Source organism: Punica granatum, chromosome 5, assembly GCF_007655135.1.
Source record: "Punica granatum isolate Tunisia-2019 chromosome 5, ASM765513v2, whole genome shotgun sequence".
NCBI classification, from domain to species: domain Eukaryota; kingdom Viridiplantae; phylum Streptophyta; class Magnoliopsida; order Myrtales; family Lythraceae; genus Punica; species Punica granatum.
Window position 1 is genome coordinate 791,977 of NC_045131.1, and position 21,795 is coordinate 813,771.

The 21,795-nt window shown below is 38.0% G+C and overlaps 3 protein-coding genes and 1 long non-coding RNA gene across 6 annotated transcripts; 1 reads left to right on the forward strand and 3 right to left on the reverse strand.

Annotated features, from left to right (window-relative positions):
- Positions 1-830: 830 nt before the first annotated feature.
- LOC116206750 (protein trichome birefringence-like 19) lies at positions 831-2,933 on the reverse strand. The gene is made up of 2 exons (XM_031539556.1): positions 2,204-2,933; positions 831-1,922 (listed from the first exon to the last, which is right to left on the reverse strand). The coding sequence occupies exons 1-2, from the start codon at positions 2,675-2,677 to the stop codon at positions 1,110-1,112; spliced, it is 1,287 nt and encodes a 428-aa protein (XP_031395416.1). The 5' UTR covers positions 2,678-2,933; the 3' UTR covers positions 831-1,109.
- A 1,924-nt stretch (positions 2,934-4,857) lies between these two features.
- On the reverse strand, positions 4,858-9,215 carry LOC116208290 (protein trichome birefringence-like 19). The gene is made up of 2 exons (XM_031541648.1): positions 8,626-9,215; positions 4,858-5,896 (listed from the first exon to the last, which is right to left on the reverse strand). The coding sequence occupies exons 1-2, from the start codon at positions 9,160-9,162 to the stop codon at positions 5,075-5,077; spliced, it is 1,359 nt and encodes a 452-aa protein (XP_031397508.1). The 5' UTR covers positions 9,163-9,215; the 3' UTR covers positions 4,858-5,074.
- Positions 9,216-16,261: 7,046 nt separating this feature from the next.
- On the forward strand, positions 16,262-17,181 carry LOC116209675. 2 transcript variants are annotated; one of them, XR_004157298.1, is made up of 2 exons: positions 16,262-16,570; positions 16,720-17,181. It is a non-coding gene; the product is annotated as an uncharacterized LOC116209675 (long non-coding RNA). The 2 variants fall into 2 exon arrangements; XR_004157299.1 differs by having other exon boundaries at positions 16,276-16,570; positions 16,749-17,181.
- A 1,007-nt stretch (positions 17,182-18,188) lies between these two features.
- LOC116209673 lies at positions 18,189-21,759 on the reverse strand. Of its 2 annotated transcripts, none has more exons than XM_031543395.1 (7): positions 21,603-21,759; positions 21,226-21,374; positions 20,964-21,097; positions 20,584-20,764; positions 19,667-20,338; positions 18,759-18,938; positions 18,189-18,584 (listed from the first exon to the last, which is right to left on the reverse strand). In XM_031543395.1, the coding sequence occupies exons 1-7, from the start codon at positions 21,646-21,648 to the stop codon at positions 18,408-18,410; spliced, it is 1,539 nt and encodes a 512-aa protein (XP_031399255.1). In that variant the 5' UTR covers positions 21,649-21,759; the 3' UTR covers positions 18,189-18,407. The 2 variants fall into 2 exon arrangements, with proteins under 2 accessions (XP_031399255.1, XP_031399253.1); XM_031543393.1 differs by having other exon boundaries at positions 19,667-20,416.
- Between the last annotated feature and the right edge of the window lie 36 nt (positions 21,760-21,795).

Sequence of the window (21,795 nt, forward strand, 5' to 3'; positions counted from 1 at the left end):
CAGCCTTTTCGCTTTTGCACTCGTATCAAATGAAGCATGCGACGAGGTGGTGATTAGTAGTTTTTTGAAGATTATACGTTACGGATAAGCTTTCTAATTTCTATTCGAGGTTAGACAATCGGGAGGGACATGTAAGATGCCAAGCACCAGTCTGTAAGTGTCAGCCCATCTTCATACTGATCCTCCAATCACGTAAGCCCATGCGAGCTTTGGTTCTAGAGATGACCAAAGCTCAATTAATCAAGTCCTTTCCAAATCACATTCCTAGAACTCCTTATGGAAAGGGTCGAAAGGACCAAGGCTTGGAAATTGGGCCAGCGTCTTATGCCCATTGCTGTCATTGTAACTTGATATGTTCACTGGTCAGATCTCCAAGTCCAAAAATATGGGCCTAATGGGGAATATATTTATATATATGTGGACCAATATGTCCTAATTTAACTCCACGGTCGAATTCGTGTATGTTCGTTTGCTGTATAAATTGTGTTCACTCCAACAGTTCCAGAAGCGTGCATTTCAGCTTCTGTCTTTCACTGTGACCGTCAAAACAGGAATGATTCTTGACCTGATTGGGAGGCTTGGAATCCACAGCTAGTTTCGTGCTCTAGGATTCATATTCTTGAATCTTGACTTGGGTTTTCCGACAATCGGGATACCAATCTTGTGGCATGACCTAATTAAGCTTTTGCAGACATTTGCAGAAGACTTCGGTACTGAAAATCTACTGATACTTTGATTCTCATGCACATATCGAACTTCCCAATGAGATTGGTAGGAGGGATTTCATGTCTTAGGTTCCAAGTTGGTTGTTGAAATTTCAGGCAATAGTGTCCCGAGCACAAAAATCTTCAATACAAGAGATCAGTAGGTACGGTTTATTTACAACCAGATTTAGTATTCAGAAATGATCACTCCAAACAACAAAAATAAAATTATGAGGTAAGGGAAAAGAAAAGGAAAAAAAAAGCATATGAAAATTGGCCCTTGGAGCTAGTTGTTCTATACAATTAGAGTAAACTTTGTTACCCCAAAGTACCACAAGGAGGGCACTATAATAAGTGATTGTAACGCAGATCCGGAATTGCCTGCTTATGGATCATTTCTGCTAGCTAGGCTCCCCTCCGCAGCTTCCAGAATGAAAACCTTGGAATTTCGGGTTTCATCAAATGGATTAAGAACTCATTCCATGTGTCAATGGGACCGGGCACGCACCAGTGGACGCAGTCATTAAAGGTTGAGTTCTTATGTGGTGAGTGCCCGTAAGTGTTCGGGTGCCCATCAGGTCGCATCAGACTAGCTTCAGTCGTGTCCAACAATTTAAACTTCAGCCGCCTTTTACTCCTGCTTTCCCTCTCTGCAGCCCTGTATTCTTCCACTTGAGTCTTGTAGAATTCCAAATCGTACCCCATCAATCTCACCTCCTCCTTCCCAAATGGTCTCGTCCTAATGCAGTTCCCTCCGTCGTTCCATGGCCCATTCTCAAAGTGTCCAGGTGAGAACGTCCGTAAAAACGTGACACCCTTGTACCCCTTGAGGTCCAGGAGGATCCTAAAACTCGTCCTGAAGGCCATCCCGTACCCGTAAAATCTCGGGATTTCCGTCACGTTCTTTAGCCCGCAGGAGCTGCAGCCCACCAGCTGACCCTTCTCGTAGAAGATCATCGGCCGATAGAACCACTGTCCTGCTGAGATGATCACATAGTCAAAGTTTTCTACCTCCCGGGCCCAGGCCTCCTCAGGCTCGTCCAAGTGGAGGCTCATGATGCTCGTGTAGGTGTGACCGTTGCTGTCCGAGTCTACGGCCTTGACCAAGAACGGGGCCCAGAACGATGCCAAGGTGAAATTAAACTCAGGGAAGAACCACCTCCTGAAGTTGATCGTATCTGATGTGTACCTTGAAGTTATGTCCTCCGGATGAGAAACCTGAAAGATGGTGAAGAGACTGAGCTCCAAAACTGGAATCATTGCACCTTTTTCTTTTAATGATATCTCTACCTTTAGATAAGCATTAAACAACTAATATGGCATATATTAGAGCCAGTGAAAGAGACTTGTGAGGCAGATAATATGTTGACACGAGGACTCTACTATTCGGATAAAGAAAAAAGAAAATCAACAGATGAACTCGATCCTAATGAATTCTTGTTAAAAAAGGTTTCGTCTGGAAAGGAATGAAGATGGATAGATTCAAATAGATCACTTACACTAGCCAGGAGGCATAGAAGTGACTGCATCTGGTTCCTCCCGACAGAATCTCCAACGAATGCCACCGACTTCCCTTTGGCAATCTCCAAGAACTCAACTGCATCGAAGCGAGGCAACTCACACCCCTCGGGCTTCCACTTCCACTTCAAGTACTCAGTGTCAGGTCTCCCAAACTTCAGACAGTTCTGCTGGTCGATGATCAGCGGGCAGGTCTCATTCGTGTAGTACGTCGCGTTGGGGTACAGGACCCACTCCCCTCGGAACACGTCGCATGGCTTCTCCAGCCGAAAGTTGCTCCACAATCCCTTGTAGAGGCCTACCTTACTCGGAGGCTGAAGCGGAATAGAAGAGTCGATGAAGAGATAGAGAGGGATGAGCACGAGCACAACTAGAGTCGGGGCGAGCATTATGGCCCTCTTTTGGGGAGCAAGCTTGCCTCGGGGAAGCTCGATGTTAGAGATGTGAATCTTCATGTTGGAGGAGCTGCAGAGTGCAGAGAGATGGAACTTCTCAAGAAGCCAGGGGAGCTATAACGTATGGCATCTCAATGATTAATGGGACTCTCTTTTGGATAATATTGTTCAAAGCTTTGGTTATGTGGTTCGATTGCTTTTCATAAGAAGAAGTTGGTGCATATGTGGGCTAAGCTTAGGCTGGAGAGTATCATTGCCAAATAATACCAAACTGAATAATGATTTATCAATGAATGCATAATGCAGAGGAGGCTCCTTTTAATTTTCTGGCGGGGCATCATTTTTCTTAATTAAAATACTAGAAATTTTTGGGTGCATGATTAGCTTCCCAATGTGCACACCAGAAGTGACATCTTACCAATCATGCATCAATTAACGAAGACCACAAAGTCGGGTCATTTCAGGATTTCCGATTCTTGAGTTCAACTCTGAACAAACTGGACTGGCATTTCTTCCAATAGCCGTGCATTAATTAAACTTTATATGGTGCGACGTTATTGTCAAGCGGATGGAAAAGATCGAATGCCAGTCGGTGCTTAAAGATTTCTCCTTTGCTTGATGAAAAAGACCCTGGGCTCACTACTTTCTTGCTGTTGAAGAAAGCTTATTCCATGAGTTTGAACAGAATGCAACTTCACTCATCACTGCTTTCTGGTAGAGAAGAGAACTGTTTCGGCAACACACATCATCCTTGTTTGGCCCTCAAAAGGAAAAATGGAAGAAGAACTGACACGATTGGATAAGAAGGGGATGAAATTAATAATATCCATACTTTCTCCTTTATTTATATCAACATCAGTGCACCATGTGTCCTTTAGTGAGCTATAATGTTAGAAGAGATTCTCACATTGATGATTACATGCATATGGTTTAAGTTGGCTCTTGCCTTATCTTTGAAGCCAAGCCACCGATCATTGCATCTGCATTTTCATTTCTGCCTCCTCTGCCCTATCCAAACCATCTCCATCTTGGCTCCTACGTTCCTGATAAACACGATACGGCATCTACTCGTTCTAACCAAACACATGAAACCCAATTGACCGGTCGAGGAATTTGAATTCCTAGCTGCCATTATCTCACTGTCATGGAATAACTGGTCTCCCCTGCCAATGCTATCGGTGGCCAAACAAAAGAAAGTCGATTTTCAAAGAAAACACTGCGGAGGAATAGAAATTAAGTTGGAGAGAGAAAGAGAGAGAAGCATGTGGGAAAAGTGACAACGGGACCATGAACAAAACAGGCTCAGTTCAGCAGTGTACAGAGTGAGCGAGTGATCCTGTCGATTCCTTCCACTATGTGTTCTTCAAGGTTTTGCCGTTATACTAATCAAACTATGTCCTTGTCTCTATGCTCCCCGCTATGTCATTTGTTCAAAAGCATGGAATATTTCTTTTCCCTACGTACCGTCAGATTTTGTCCTTGCCGTCTGAGCTGTACACGGATAAAATAAGCACAAAATCTTCCTTTTTCATCTTTAATTATTGTGATGGGACTATAATAAATTAAATTTCACATTGCGATTATCTCTTATAGGTTGTTGGCGAGTTCGTTGCCATTCTTTGGCTTAATCTAATGTAGAGAGGATCCGCAACACAACAGTAACTTCCTCTCGACCTTTGTCGGTCAGAACAGTTGCACTGATTTTTGCATTTTATTAACGAGCTGCAGATGTATATACAAGTTGCCTTCCTGTCCAAGTTCACTATCCAATTCAAATAATCATATATGGTGCGGCGACCATGTACCCTCCTTTACTGTTTCGTCCTTCCCATGAATGTGCACACGCTTCAATGTTCGTATTTTTCTAGCTATGATCGTGTACCGAGTTACAGTCTCCAATCGAGTGATCAGATCCACGAACTTATCTGTGCCTTTTCAGTAGCCCATCGTTTCTAAGAGGACTAGAAAATTGTTCTTCATGAGTGAGATATTTTGTTTTTTTTTCACTTTGGATATAGTGGCGGAATATTCTATAAGCAAAAGAGAAATCTAATCATTTACCCAAAAAAAAAAAAGAAAAAGCGAAATTTAATCTTGAAAATCAAAACCGAAAAATTAAAATAATTAATTTCAATGGTTGAAATTTGAATGGGTTGTACTATATATACCTTCAATCGCATTGCATGTATTGTAGATGCATCGTGGCAAATTGCAGTGGACAGAAACAACACACGACAATATGGGCCAAAGCCAGTGGGCTTTCTGCTATCCTTAGTAGTTGAGCCCAGCGCATTTCCACCAAGCATGCTCATTAATTTCGACAAAATACATTCTTTCTTCTTGCAAATTGCATTAATAAATCACACACATTATTTATGATGATGAGCTAAATACCAATCGGGAGGATAAAATTACAATAGAGTGACTCGATAATTTACTGCAGCCCTATGAAACCTACTACCTTGCCCTCAGTCTCCGGTCGCTGTAGATAAGCTTCTCCTGCCGCGATCTCCTGCCCTCCATCTTCAGCATCTCCAGCAGGAAGTCGCTCCATGCATCGATGGGCCCGGGCAGGCACCAATGCACGCAGTCGTTGTAGAGTGTGACGTTCTCATGGGGCCAGTGCCCGTACCTGCTCGGGTGCCCGTCTGGCCGGAGCAGCATCGCCTGGGTGGTGTCGAGGAGCCGGTACTTGAGCCCCTTCCGCCGTCCTTCTGCCTCGGCCCTCCTGAATTCTTCCACCTGGATCATGTAAGCCTCAAGGTTCGCGCCCTCCAAGGCCGTCTCGTTGCTCCTGAACGGCCTTGTCCTTGCACAGTTCCCGCCTTGGTTCCACATCCCGTTCTCAAAGTGGGACGGGGCATACGTCCTAAGGTAGGTTATACCCTTATAGTTCTTCAAGCCATTTATGGCCCCAAAAGCCGTCCTAAGCGCCTTCCGATATCCGTAAAACAACGTCATGTCGGTAACGTTCGGGAGCAAGCAATAGTGGCAGCCAACTACATTTCGGTATTCATGGAATACTAATGGACGGAAGAACCAGTGCCCGGCAGAAACGATCAAGTAGTCGAATTCTTCGATCTGGGACGTCCAGTTCTCGTCGGTCTCATCGAGGTAGAGGCTGAATAGCCCAGTGTGAGTGGGGCCATTCGAGTCCGTCTCCGCGGATTTCACCAGATGGGGAGTCCAGAAGCTGGCAAGAGTGAAGTTGTACGTTGTGTATCTCCAACGTTTGAATCTCTCGTCCTTCGTATACGAAACATCGATTGGGTATTCAATCTTTGACAGGAAGAAAACCGAAATTTATGTTATTGCTTATAACCAAAAAGTTGAAACCAATAGAAACTGAGGAAAGACTAAACAGCACATAACACAGTCGATGTCACATATCAATATTATTACTTTATCGAGAAATAGAAAAAGTGGCAAAGAGATCCATGAAATTCCAACAGACATGTGTCCATGCATGTTATGTGCCTCTCGTCTTATCTTAATTTCATGCAAAAGGGGGGATGAAAATAAGAATATTAATATATAGTTAATAATTATAAAATCTTGTTGGCCAAGCTGTTTCTTGTGGCGTAGCTAGCGTATGTAATTAGACAAAGAAGTGGGCATGAGGGTAGGGGCCACAGGACAATATTCCTTCGGCTTGTAGCAATTTAACCCATCCATGGCTACATGCATACACATATATTCATCCACACACACACACACACACATATATATATATTTGGACCACCATGGAAGTTTCAATTCGCTGGCTAAAGGATGTATCCCTCATAGCAATTGGATTTTTGTGCACACCACGGATACTTATGGCTTGATATGGATCACCTCATCACGATTGTGAGGACCATAAACTCCGGATGAAATGGGAAGCATACTAATCTCGGTCGTGCACAATTATTGAAAGCGCACTGCTAGCTAGCTTTCTAAATCTGGGTTGGGGTCTTAATGCAAGGGGCTGGATCATACGTATATATGTATAATTCTGCTAATAAGCCATATTGTTGCTTTAAGATGTGGGAAAATCGAGTGTTACATGATTCACCCCCAAAATTTATTTTTTTTTAAATTCGAGTGTTACGTGTACAATTAAAAAGAGTGTGCTTGTGCGCATAAATAGAGTAGTTTCATGATTCATACGTGGTCTGTCTAGCTGTGATATATATTAATTTATATATTTCAAACTTTTATTAATTTTCACCGTCAAATTAATATATCAGAAAGAGTGCAAATTTAGAAATAAACATCATCTTTTATAGCCCCAGCTCGACGCATCAAGTGGCGCATAAATTGAAACGGCGTATTGGTCCGACAATATAATCGATTCTCAAGATATAAAATAATAACCAAAAGGGATTGGTTTAAATAATTTGAAGTTTATTCTCCATAAATAAAGTTTTAGATTAAACTCTTGTGAATAAATAAAATTTCACGTTAAGAGAATTTTACCTCTTAGTGAGCCGACCCAGCTCGAACTGAACTATTAGGAATCCATTTCAGATACCAAAATGCATACAAATATATAATAATAATAATAATAATAATAATAATAATTTTCCCCAAAGAGAAAAAATTAATATTATATTTAGGAAAGCCGAATCTAATATAATGCAAACATCTCTCTCCAGCATATTTTTGGAAGTTTTTGAAATATGATATATTCCTATATGAGGATTTCTATCTATACGTTTTTCTGTTTCTCCTGCTCAATTATAATCTTCATTTTTAAAAAATTGAGACTTATATAGGACCATTTATATGTGGAAAACGCCATCAAAACACATATATGCTTATCAAGAAGATGTAGTACGATGACACTCACTCTCATTTGATAATCAAAAAGTTTCAGGTCGATAATTAGTGAGGTTACATGTACCCGTTTATTAGCTCGAGTTTCCCTTATAAAATGCGTTGAAGGTACCTTTTGTATCCACTGCAAGTATTATTTCCAGGAAAATAATGTTGCAGCAAAATTAATCCATGTAAATAATATGGGAAGACCCAGTCCAACTTAATTTAATGGCATGAAAGCTGCCAACTGAACTATAAGTCTTATCTCCTCGCCGTATATCCTGAATTAGCTGAATTATTTTTGTCTGCACTTGGAAACCCAATGGACGCTACATAATTCATCTTCGAGCCTCTAATCGATGAAGAGGTAAAAGTCTCCGATGCCTTCAGAAACCTGTCAGTCGCTGGTGGGTGAGCCCCCACTGTAGTTCTTCCTCACTGCCTTTTTCCCTTTTATTCACCTTTTGTTTTAATTTCTAGTTTTTATAATTTTTGAAATAAAAGATAACATTCAGATGTGCCATATCAACATATTGTTTCTCAAATATCCAATCAGCTGCCACATAAGTGGTAAATGTCCTATTTTAAAAAGAAGGAGAGTTGTCGTTGTTCATATTTAATATGCCATGTCAGCATATTGTTGGAATTTACTCATTTTTCTAATTTTGATTTCTAAGTAAATATATTGGTATGTTACACAAATTAATATAAATGAATCTTATCCTAGAAACCAAACTAATTGAGCATATATGCGGAGACATCCTTTAATTTTTATAAAGCATTTGGAGTGCTTTTTCCTAAACTCACATACTTGAAAATATTCTTTTCTTTTTCATTCAGTATTCTTCAATATCATCATAATAAGATTTTTCTGCCTTTTCGTAAGCGTCAAGGATGGTTTACGCGACACTCATTGAAACTAATATTGGTGTAGTGATATGTAACATCTGTATATGTCTTTCATGCAAACTATTTATAAGTGAATCAAAGTTTCGGGGAAAAACCCGTTATAGGAATGCATCGAAGGAATTTTTTTTTTTTTTTTGGTATAAGTGGTGATGAAGACTAACTAAAGAGAGAAAGAACTATACTTCACCAACAACAGAAAAAAGGAACCAAACAGTAACATATATGTATAGCGGTATGTAAGAGTACATATATATAAATATATATATATATATATTTCGGAAAGTGATATCGTGACTTACCCTGGAGATGAGGCAAATCATGGACTGCATTTGGTTCCTTGCGACGGAGTCTCCGACAAATGCCATAGACTTTCCCCGAACAATCTCGAGGAACTGAGCTGGATTAAATATGGGAAGCTCACATCCGTCGGGCTTCCACCTCCACTTCATGAACTCGTTGTCGGGTCTCCCGTACTTCATGCAGTTCTGGTGCTCGTGGATCGCCCAGCACGTCTTGTTCGTGTAGTAGGGTCCCCTTGGGTTTGGAACCCACTCCCCCATGAAAATGTCACATGTCGACGACGAGGAGGTCGTGGCACTGCCCGTCTTTTCGACTATGTCCGAGGAGGAGGGGGATGATAATGGTGACGAGTTCTTGGAGGAGGAGGGTGCTCCTTTATGCTGCCAGAGGAAGGGAAAATAAAGGGAGAGGATGGTGAGGAGGATGAAAGTGAGGGTTAATAGGACAACTATTTTGGGGGTGGTCCTCTGAAGTGTTAATGGACTCTTCCCTCCAGAAGAAGAAGAAGAAGAAGAAGAAGAAGAAGAATACTTCATTTTCACTCAGAGAGGGAGAGGGTCTTAGATTATAGAGAGAGAGAAGAAAGTGAGAGAGACAGTGGATGAATATCAATGAAGAGAGGAATTTTTTTTTTATTAATATAATAATTTGGTTAAAACTGGAGAGGCCCACAAACAAAAGCTTACGTATCAATGAACCAATGCGTGAGTTTATTATATTTATTCTCATTAATTAATATCTTTGTTTCGAGAATGATGAATAAAAAAAATTCATGATTAAGAGAGATTTACTCCCTAATAGGCCAATTCAATAAGAATTAAATCAATCGGAGCAAATTGGACTTCTAAATATCATATTACATGCCGAAAAAAGAAAATGGGACGGGTATATGACATCTTGATGTAAAAGTTGGGCTAAATGATTTTAAAGTATCTGAGCCAAAAAAAAAAAGATTTTAAAGTAGTATAAAGTGCTATGATTAATTATACTAATTATATTTTATTTTTTCCGAAGGGCCTTATTATATATATATATCTATATATTATATGGTACACATATTGTCGATCAGTTTAAGAAGTGCCAGAACATTATCTACCTACAGTCTTTAGTTAGGATCGGGTTAATTAATAATAATTGATTACAATGATCTATTGATAATCTCGCTATTGAATTATAAATTTAAGTGATCCAAGACACGTGATCTCACATCAGATTAAAATAATGTCGTTGGTGCTGTCCTACTTCTTATATGTGTTTGTATATATAGAGAGGGAGACACAGGAAGTTTCATAATAAAAGTTGAGCAATTGATCATGATGATGAGCAAGACAGTCTTGTGATTTAAGATACATATTTACCTAATGCCATATATAGTAAATATAATATATATATATATATATATATAACAAAATACATAAGCTAGGTCATGTGGAAATTTGTCTGGGTGCCATGGATGGAGGAGGAGGGAGAGAGATTTCATTGGAGATGGAATTTGGGAAATTTGTTAGAAAGGTTTGTACGTTTTCTCTGTGAGGCTGTTAAAGGAGATAAGATTACGGGCAAAAGGAGCACAGTGAATCAGACAAACATATCGGATCCACAGATATATATATATATATATATATGGCACATACTACCCCACATATGTCAAATATGGTATTGCACAGTAAAACATGCTCTTATCTAATGATAAAAGATTTCAAGTGCGCTACTCAGATAAAACTACACGTGTATTTAATTAAATATTTAGAGTTTATATTTGAAAAAATTATACTTTCGATCTTTTACCTTATACTTTTCTATTTTCTATCTTTTTATTTTCGTCGTATACCTAATGTTATTTTTTCGTTTTTGGATTCTTACAGTTAACTTTTCCATGAAGTGTGCACTTGGATCCCGTAGACGATTCATGTCAGGAAAAATTGCAACATTTACATCTTCTTTGTCGAGTTTGCTACAATTCTTCGAAGGAAAATTGCTGCTTTTTTATTTATTAATTCAAAAAATCTTCTCCGTGACCCTCCATTTTTGCTTGATTTCCCAACACATTTTTCGCAACTCCCCTCCGGTTAGAACTCCACACGACTCAACATAGGAAAATTTTAATCCTTCAATCCTCAATGACTCTGAGCTCAGAGGAATCAAGTGACATTGATCGGTGACTTTGCAACACGGGGAGTCTTCTTCTACCTCCCAAATTCACGAGTGGTTTTTCCACCTTGTCCTTAGTACTATTCCTAGATCTGAGTTGAAACGGCACTTGATCGAAGTTTCAATGTTGTTGACATTTATGGATTGGAAACCTAACACATTTATGTACTCGTTATTGTTCAATGTTCATCGTTTTCTTCTGTCTTCATTGTCTTCTCTATTGTGTTCATTAATTATTTTCATTCTTTTGATTTTATTTATTTTTTCTCTAACAATTAATTAAGCTAATGGGAGAAAGACGATTCCTTTGTTTGTTTTTAAAAATGTTTTAACTATACTCCAATTCCACTTATTTTCAATTCAACGATACAATTATTACTTTTTTTTCCTTTAATTTTTTTAACAATTTAATTCAATTTTTAGTACTAAATTTTCTCAATTATTTATTACTTTTTTCACAATTCAACAATACAATAATTACTTTATCTCAACTATTCATTATTTTTCATATTTTTTCTCATAATTCAACAACACAATCATTACAAAAAAGTTAAAATCAAACATAACCGAAGATTTACATTTTGATCAGAGAAATGTTGAAAAGAAAAAAGAAACGGAGAGGATTTTGAACAAAATCAATAAAAGGGCCAACTACTTTTGTTCGATAAAAATTATTCCAGGTGGATCTTTTTTATGACGTGGCTTATCTACGGAATCCAACTCAACATACTTAATGGAAAAAATTAACTGTATGACGGAAATAAAAAAGTAATGTAAGATATAAAACTAAAATAGAAAAATATTTAAAAAATAGGTAAAGGTAATATATTGAAAATATATTTTTCCCTTTATATTTCATTATACGAGTCACATGGCCATTCTTTGTAATAAATAAAAAAAAATTGTATAGTAACTAAAGTTGGTCCAAATCGCAAAGCTCGTCATGCATGTCATTTTCTTTCATCTCTCCGTTGGACTTCATAATCATATATGTACCGCTCCCAAATAACATTATCTCTAGATTAATATTGAATATAATATATTTCATATATATATATATATATTCAATATATAAATGCAAAGCATGCATGCATGAGGACTATCAAACAAAAAAAGATAAAGGGAAGAGAGATATATGGTTAATGTCTATATAGAAAGGAAGCGCAAAACACATATTGTTATGTCTACTAGCTCCAACGCATTCAATTATTCATGTGAAATAAATCGAGACATATTATAATTTCGAGTTACGTGTAAAAATGAGGTTGGATAGGAATAGGAGAAATCGGTTCCCGAGCTTGACGTGAGTCGACAACTCGCACAATTATTGAGGGATATGTAGATAGATAATCAACATATAACTGAACGTGAAATGTTCCAAAGATAAAATAATTATTAGAATAATCAGATATATATGTTTCCATATCAAGTCAAGCATATGTAATAAGGAAAAAAGAAAAATATATATAGAATTTCTTTTGCTGAAAAAAAAAAAAACATATATAGATGACTAGCCAAGGACGGATTCAAGGGGGCGCCTGGGGCGGTCGCGTCCTTGGACTAGAAAAAAATTACAATTTTCTTTATATACTATTATAAGTTTGCATTTTCTTTATATGAAATTTTCATTCTGGCCCCCTCACTTTCCGATCTTAGTTTTCGTTTGCCATCTCTTTAATTTCGACTCCTTGGATTAAGTTTCTAGATCCGTCACTAGCTAGCTTTTTTTTTATATATATAATTATAATCAGATTAGATCCACTCGCAATTAGAGTGGGCCGCTTCATAATTTCATTGTAGCTAGCTACTGTATATATGTGATTCGATAATTGATCTTTAATAATGCAATGCATATGATCTTTAAACTGACAATTTGTACCGCTCGGATATCAAATCACGAGGAAAAAACGCAAATAGGGTCTTGGGTCATCGTCACACTCTCATACCGCCACCAATTATACTAATTAATGATCGAGAAAATAGAAAATACTCTCTCTCTCTCTCTCTCGACGAGGCGGCTTTTGTTTAGCCATATTCAAATAATTGCATCCCTGCTTCTAATAAATCTCTAATTTCTCTAATTTAATAATTTCTTATGTGTAATTTCACCCAACAGAACATACAAATACGATATTAAATTAATAATTTCGTATGCGTATTGTATTCATGTGTGGTCTGGTCGATCGATCATCTCTTTGCCGACACCCGTGCGAAGAAAAAAGGGGTCGTATCTTACTAGTTGTGCCGTCATTTTAACGCTTTTTTTTTTCTTCACAAAAATATTTTCAGTTTGACGGCCGCTTCATGCTCGATCTATTTGTTGAGTCGCCTATGTCAACATTATTGATCAATCTCTAACATCGATATATCCATTTTTTTATAATTAAAATCGGTCAACAAAGAATGAATAATCATCAATTAGCTAGAGAGCTCTTCCCTTCCATTGCTCAGTGCACATGCATGCACCTACCTGCCTAGCTATATGAACATATGCAAATGAAACAATTAGGTCTCTTTTATTTGTCTTGTTTGATAATGACAACTCCTAGCTGGATAGATAGATTTTCTTTTTAGAATTCATTCGTAATACGAAATAATTACATGCGACGAGTACTCGACAAAAAGTTCAAGAAATCGAATTACAAAATAGGCACAGAGGAATAATACGCAGGAATAATATGTGGTGAAAGGAAATACCAAACAAAATAGGCACAGGGGAGAGTCCTCAAGCCATATGCCATGTACATAGATAGATAGATACAAGACACTATGAATTAAGGCCCAATAGGACTTATTGAGATGGTAATTACTAATTATATTTCTTTAAGCCCAGAGGACCCAACTATATATATAGAAGTACGTATATAAGTTCTCGCATTTTTTTATTTATCTTTTGCTACATATTCTTTTTGTGAGCTCCTCTATTTCGATAAAAGGGATCTTCATACTCTTTACGGTGTGTTCGATAAATATGATCGAAGGGGTAAAGGGGGAATCATGGAATATTCATCTTTTCATTTTGTACCAAACAGTACTGCATGTAACTAGTTTATTCGAATTGCATCGACCCATAAACAAGTAAAATTTGAAAAAAAAAACATTATGATTCAATCAATTGCCTGCAGCTCGATCTGACATGTAATTTTCTAATATATACAATAATTGGAATATATATATATATATATATATATATATATATATCTAGGGAAGATGATCTTGAAAATTTAAAATTGAAAAAGAAAGAAAGAAAGAAAGTGAGGAGTAAAGAATTTTATCGTTAAAAGCTTGGATGATGATATTCAACGATATTATTAGAGTGTTCATGTCCCGCTATTGTATTTTTTTAGTTTTTCTTTATTGAACCTTCGGCTACTTTACTTCCTGCAACAGCATGGGGGCTGACAAGTAAATGACAAGCGATGGAAACTGGCCACTCTGAGACATCCTCGTCAGACATGTGACCTCTCTCGACAGTGCATGCTTTGCATTGCATTGTCTCTTGGTGCATGGGATATGTAATTGTGATTTATCATAATACTGCTCATGACTTTGAATCATGACAAAAGAAAAAACAATAAAACAAACAAAAAAGATATATATAGATATATCTATATATATATATATATATATATGAAAAAAGAGAAAACAAATTATAAATAAATAATCGTAAAAATGGAAAAGTAATTAAAGTGACAATCAATGTGGGCGCTTGCAAATAATTATAGGTTGGTCAAGTAAATTTTGTATTTGTATATGGCAGTTGTACGCGTACTTTCTAAGTGAAAGTGCCTTAAATTTTATTGCTACATTAATAACTTCATTATACTATTGAAAAAAAGGGAAAGATTGCGTAACTGGTGATCGTGTTGTTTAATAATTGATGAGATTAGGAATAAGCATGAAAATGTTATGGTTACCTAGGAAGAATCATGAAGACAATAAAATTGTGCGAGAATGTGTATGTATCGATATATATACGTGCATGGACCAGCATCGAAGTGTCAAATCAAAGAACCAATTTGGGTTGCTTCAATCGGTTTGGCTTTTGGTCCCTTTGATTGGGTTCAAGCATTATGAATGAAGAAAATTCACACAATATGAGCTTTACTCCCTATGGGCTAATCTGGTTATACTGAATTAGTCGGGCCGAATTGAACTTTTAGATACGGGGGTTCACACCGAAAAAAGAAGTGTCAAGAGTCCACTAACACTTTACTCCTCCAATTTTTCAATTGCCAGTACTTGACTACCTGAATTTCCAAAACCAAGAATTTGGTTCCTAAATTTAGAAAAATCATAACAAAATGGTCCTTTTAGGGACAAAATTGTTAGTAAAAAAAATGGCTAAAAGGACCATTTTGTTATGATTTTTGAAAATTTATGGACCAAATTCTCGATTTTGAAAATTTAAGTAATCAAGGGCTGGTAATTGAAAAATTGGAGGATCAAAGTGCTAGTTAACTCAAGTGTCAAATTAGAAACTTGAAGGCGCAAAATATTATTGCTTAAAAATACACTCCCCAATATATAAATTATAATTTTCTTTTTTATTGGGGAGTTTGAATATATTTATTTATCTTTTAAGTAGTATTTATCGGATGGTAGATACATATAGGATAATAAATAGAAGAAAACTCTAGGCCTACAAAGAATAATGGTCCGTCCATGTCCACTGTAGAGTAGAGCCCATCAATTATCAATTGTAATAAATAAAGTCAAAATGCAAAATGTGAATGTATCTTTTGAGCTAAATTGATAAACCCATAACTTCTTGTTCTTTGAACTTTCATATTCGATCAGATGAACTTTTATTAAATTTTATTTGTATTATATTCAATGAATTTTTTTGGTTAAGTTATATATTCAATGAATTTTACGTAATTATTCATATTATTTGTATATAGTGTTATATAATTATGAATTTTTTTGAAAAATTAATTTTTTTCCTCGATAATTAGAAAGCATTTCTCGAAATAAGTGATTCTATTTCCAAGTTCAATATACGAAATAGTTTATAAATATAAGGGATGAAAACTCATTTTATACACCATTCTTCTATTCACTAGTGTTTCTTCAGCACTTCCATTCCTCAAATGCAAGTCTACTTATCTCTTTATACGTATGTTATTTACACTTCTATATAACTATAACTAAAGTTATTATTTATTTGCCATCACCACTTTCAATTTTATGATTCTCACTCCCAATTGTGGGGGTTTGTTATGTCTACTCGGCAGAATATATAATTTTTTGCACATATTCTTTTCTGTTTATATTTATTATATGCTATATGTGTTAATTACTTATTTTGGGTCACAATAAATTTGACAAAAATATCATTGCACAATATGCGAGTATCAACTGATAATAAAACAACAAAACAAAATGGTCTGTCTGACTCTCTCCTCTCTCTCTCTATATGTGTGTGCCTGTGGCTAACTTTTTTTTTTTTTGGCTAATCCGGAGTGTTCGGATTTCGCCCGACTAATACTCAGGGTTCCGTGAACTCCCGACTGCGCACGGAGCGGATAATTACTTCAAGGCGCTCCGGTGCCTGTGGCTAACTTATTTTGCGTGGTCTGCCTTCTCGCTTCTTAAGCCCTTCTTCATCCCTCTCTCATACGCAACACTCATACGTTCCGACCCTCTCTCTCTCTCTCTGAGACACATAAACACATAGAAAAGCTTCTTAACTTAATTCCTTTCCATTCAATTCAGAAGATTCTGCAAAACTTCCAGTCAAGGGAATTCTTCCTGAGAATCGCGCGAGTACGTACACCTACTTAAGTCACAGTACGTATACTTCTCTCCCTCTACAGTATAGTGTATATTTCATATGTACTGATATGTTCGGAACATCTGGTTAGACTTTGGTCTTCTGCCCCATGTTAACTATCTATAGCTAATTGTATCATCAGCGATATCTGATATGGTTTTTATAGTTTGTTGGTTCTTCTTCTGAAACGTACAGTTGGGACCGGCCGTGCGTGCGGGAGAAGGGGATATATATATATATATATAGGATGGTGATGATGGGGTTGGAGAGCTTGGTGGCGAGCTTAAAGACGAAGCTGGTGAGGTCGGTGCTGAAGATGAAGAACAGGCAGCAGCCTTGCGGCAGTGATTACGATAAGATAGAGAAGAGTGAGAGCATGAGGGTCGAGATTAGGAGCCGCAAGGCTCGTAAGCTCATCGAGGAGACCCTTAAAATTGCCGACTCCCCCAAGACCAAATCCTTCGCCTTATAATTTGAACCATCGATCGTATATAATTGCTCAAGCATAGTATTGTATAATTAATAACAATACCGAGAATTATATATATGATATGATGCTTGACTAATTTCATGAATCTCCCCCTCGTGAGCTGGGTTGGGTGATGAATTGATTGGATGCTTACTTGTTTGACTGATCTTTCATTTAATATTGCACCGTTTTTCTTAGTGTGGTACTGAGTGAGTGGTACAATGAAGTAACCTGAACAATTACAGGTATTAGTCTCATGGACCTTCCTTTCAAACCGGACAACATAAACAACTACAGTGTTAGATTCTCCTTTTCTCCTGTCTCCTGTGTGGTTCAACTCTCCATCCACAGTCACGTCCATCCTTATTAGCTTTGGCATAAAATATCTATGATATGGGTCTGGTCTACAAAGACTATTGGTCGACCCTCCACAACCATTTGTTCTATCACTCGGATGATCCTATATCGACACGTTCATCTGGGTTAAACTTAAACCTGCCAATCTTTTCAAGTCCAATGCAATACCCGATAATAAGCTGTGAAAAAAACCAAACCGGACCAAACAGTATGGTACCGAAGGTAATGCGGCATGATAATGACATGAGGAGAAACAAAAAGTTGTGAATATGTGGGGTAAAGAAGGAAAAAAGTTAGGTCAGGTCGAGAGGAAGAAGACGAGACGAGAGCAGAGAGTGAGGAAGAGGATCAGACGTGTGATGTGGCAAGGGCCTGCAACTGTTCCCTTTCTTTCAATATATGAGTTGGGCATTTCTCTGTTTGTTGTTTGTTTCCTAAGAAAGCCGAAGTCCATTCCACTCCACGTCCACCCTCCACTATCCGTCTCAGCTTTTTTCGCACACTATAATACGACATGTCCCCATCCCAGAAAGTTTTGATACACAACAAAAGCTTCTGATCATCTTCTTTTAAATCTAAATCATGCGACTAAAATAATAATCTCCTGAAACAGCAACACCAGAGATTGCCTACAGCACATAGCTCAATCAAAACCTTCTTTAGCAAAAACCAACGGTATCAAATCCCACGAGATGATCACCATTCATGTTGGCTTTGCATATACGAGTCTAATCTTGTCCCTACTAGACATCCATGTTATTGATTGGTAACTTGTCCGTGGAGTTTAGATTCTCGGAGCAAAAGCAAGATTCGGGGTTATATGTCACTCTCATTCAACCAAATAATGAGGTTTTTCGGCTAGCAGGCAATATTCAAACTTCATGTGCAAGGAGAGCTAGCCGGAAGGCTTTATGCCAAATGGTCATAAAATCTTAATCTAGGATGAATGGTCTATAAGAAAGATCAGTCATGTATTTATTTGTAGAGCATGATGCGACACAGCTCAGAATAAGATCGGGAGATAAGTATTAACGGGGCCAATAGTGAGATATTCGGGAATCTCTGCAGCGAACACATGTCCATGGTTCCAAAGGGGGATCCAAGCAGTAGGAGTGGATGCACAGATTCTTGCACACGTCACAACTGATTAGCAGATCCGCTGGTTCTCGAGACTGACATTCAACACAAACTGGTTCTCTGTATAACTGTTATATAAGAGAAGAAAAACAAAAACAAATGAGAGAGGTAAGAATTACAGATATGAACTGGCATTAGCGAGTCTCAAAAATCACGAAAACATCGTTGTAGATCCCATCGACTGGCAGATAATTTATATTAAAGGAGCTGCAGCAATTCTTGAGTCTGAAATTAGCTATTACCTGAACTGTGGAGGTTGATGTCTGTTGATCAGCAAGGACATAGATATCCGTAGCAGATTGCGCAAGGGGGATGGTCTGGGAGTATATCTTCTGATCAGAACAAGCTGCATCCTCCACTATTGTGATGCTCATAAAACTGGTTTTGCACAGGGGGCAGGTTGATATTCTTTTCCTTGAAGCCTGGAAAAAGAGAGAGAGACTTAACAAACTTCTGAGGACAATCTGGCAGATTTAGGGTTAATATCACCATATAGCACGATATTTTGAAAATTTTAACCACATAGTACATATCGTATTAACTTCAACATTCAGTGCAATATTTTGAAATTTTTCATGATATAGCACAACAAGCAATAATTTCATTATATAGCACAAAAAATTGACGAAAAACTAATGTCGTGCTAAGTGGTTAAAAAAGTTCCAAAATTTTGTGCTATGTGGTGAAATTATTACTTGTTGTGCTATGTCATAAAAAATTTTCAAAATATCATGCCGAATGGTAAAATTAATACAATATGTGCTATGTGAGGAAAATTTTCAAAATATCGTGCTATATGGTGATGTATCATAGCGGTTATTACAAGCATTCATCTAAGGTTTTCCTTTTTTCCTGATAAGTAAGACCTATCGATTGAAGGCCTAAGACTGGTTTATCAAAGAACAAAATCCACCAAAGAGTCAGGCAAAGAACCTATTTACAACAAAAGGAAGCCCCTACTCATGACTAACTTGGAGGAGAGCCTGGGAAAGAAAGCCAAGCTACCTCTGAAAAAATGTATAGTATGCTGAGATACCATTGCAGTAGCAGCTCTAATCTTACATATTCAAGAATTAAACTAGTTGTTGGACCAGTAACTCTCATGCAAGTAAATGAAAGCATCAAAAGCTGATAGGAAAAGCATGAATACCATATTATTGGCCCACTCTCGGATGCATGTAAAACAAAACCGATGTCCACACGGCAAGACCCCTCGGGTCGAACTGAACTCAGTCCAGCATATAACACAAGATAAGTCTGTTGTTGCAGGTAGTTTTGCAGCGCAGTTGGTCTGATTTGTATCTTGGGTTCCCGCTGTTAAATTCTGAACATGGTGGCTCTCATCTTCAGGAGTTATACCCACAGTAGCAGATGAACTATTCACAGAAACATCCCTTGATGCAGACTCCTGATTGCAATTTTCAACCTCATCAGTGCCTTCAAGACCGACATCTGATATTTCCTGGTGACCGGAAGGTGTGGTATCTGCTGTTATCCCTGTTGCTGGTTTCTCAAGATTACCGACCCCAGCCAAGTCACTCAATGATGCTGTTTTCTCAAGATTTCCAGGTTCAATGATGTGGCAGTCCTCTTCGGAATCTGAAGATGCAAATGTCAGAGTCTCTCTGATGATATTCTTCTTCACCAATCTTCTTCCTCTGCGAGAAGATTCAGGAAAAGGAGAGCTTCGATCTTCATGGCCAAGATAATTCTCTTTTCTTGTCGAATGTAGAGAAGAATGAAAATCGAATTCTTCATGTGTAGAGGAGGTGGTCTTTTTTCCCTTCAACCTCCTAGAAGAATGAATTGGCTCTTTCTGCTTCTGACATAAGGAATAAACCGTAAGCAAAATTGCAAACCGCAGTTGCTCCATGTGATCATAGAAAGAAGTGAAAATTTCCTGTACAAAGAAGTCAGATTGCACCAATAAGATGCTCATCTAAGACCCTAAAATGTTCCAGCCTGAATAAATTATATAGCAGGAAATCAAGGACAACAGAATTCTTCAGGGAACACTGCAAAATGTGGGAAAGGAGGACCAGGAGAGCGATGGAGTAACATGAATACCTGTTTTAACAAAATGGAATCAGTCCAACTCTCTTCCGAAACTTTGGCAACTCCAGAAACCCCTCCAGTGCTAATGGAGTTGGGGATGAAATTGGATCGATCAGAAAGCGCTTTGCGCTTCTTAATACCAGCTTCAGTATCTATTGGGACTTGCGTTACCAAAGGCCCAGTTTCTTGCCCACTGCAGTACAAGCACTATGTAAGTTCCCAAATTTGTTGCCACTAAATGGACTTGTAAATCAATAGCACTACCCTCTCAAACTGGTTCAAGCACTGAACAAGAACTGAGAAGATCAGTCAAAAACTACCATTACATATTCCTCTGAATCTGGTTAAGTTCAAAACTTTAAAAAAGACAAAAAAACAAAAAAAAAGAAGACCTTTTCATCATAAATGGAAGCTCCGAAACACGTGTTCCCTGCCTTATGCAATCTTCTATCCATTGATGGTTGACCACGATTGTCCTGAACTTTTTGGCAAGGTCGTACTTCTTTCCTTCAAAATTCCAACAAATCTGCTCGCACAAAGCAAAGAGAAAATCTCAGATATATATGTATATCGTCTTTCAACCCTATATGAAGGCAGGAAAATTCGGAGTAGTTTACATCGCAAAATATAGCTAAAAAGGCAAAGAACTCCTACCAAGTGTGTTGTCGAGCTCGACATTGCTCCAACATAGCTTGCTCCCGCACGGGAAATAAGCTTAATTAGGTTGAACCGTTCAGTACCATGGTAGCCACTAACAGTGGCAACCACCGACTCCATTCCCCAAATCGGTCCAACAGCAGAATCTGTTCAGCCAAAAAATCAGATCAGGGAGTGAGAAGCACCTCACCATATGTAGAAAATTTGAAGCGCCGATCTGGAGAAGATTCCCGATCCCTCCATGCCCTCAACAGAGGATGAGCGAGCAAATGGAAAGCAATTTCACGGAACAGCTTGGATGCTCTTTGAGTAGCAATTGGGCCAATTGCAACTCTTTCCATGGAATTAGAAAGCGGAGAGAGAGGGAGATGCACCTTGTCGTAGAGATTGATGGGGGAAGGAGCTTCCCCCTCCGTCCATGGCGGTGACTTTGCCGGGCGGGAAATCGCAAGATTCGAAAATTTCTTCCTCGGCACTCAGATAATCGCCTCGCGGGTTTCAAAATGGGTCGGTTCCCCTTATTAAATGGGTGGCTCTCACCCGAACCCTTATTATTTAAGCCCAATG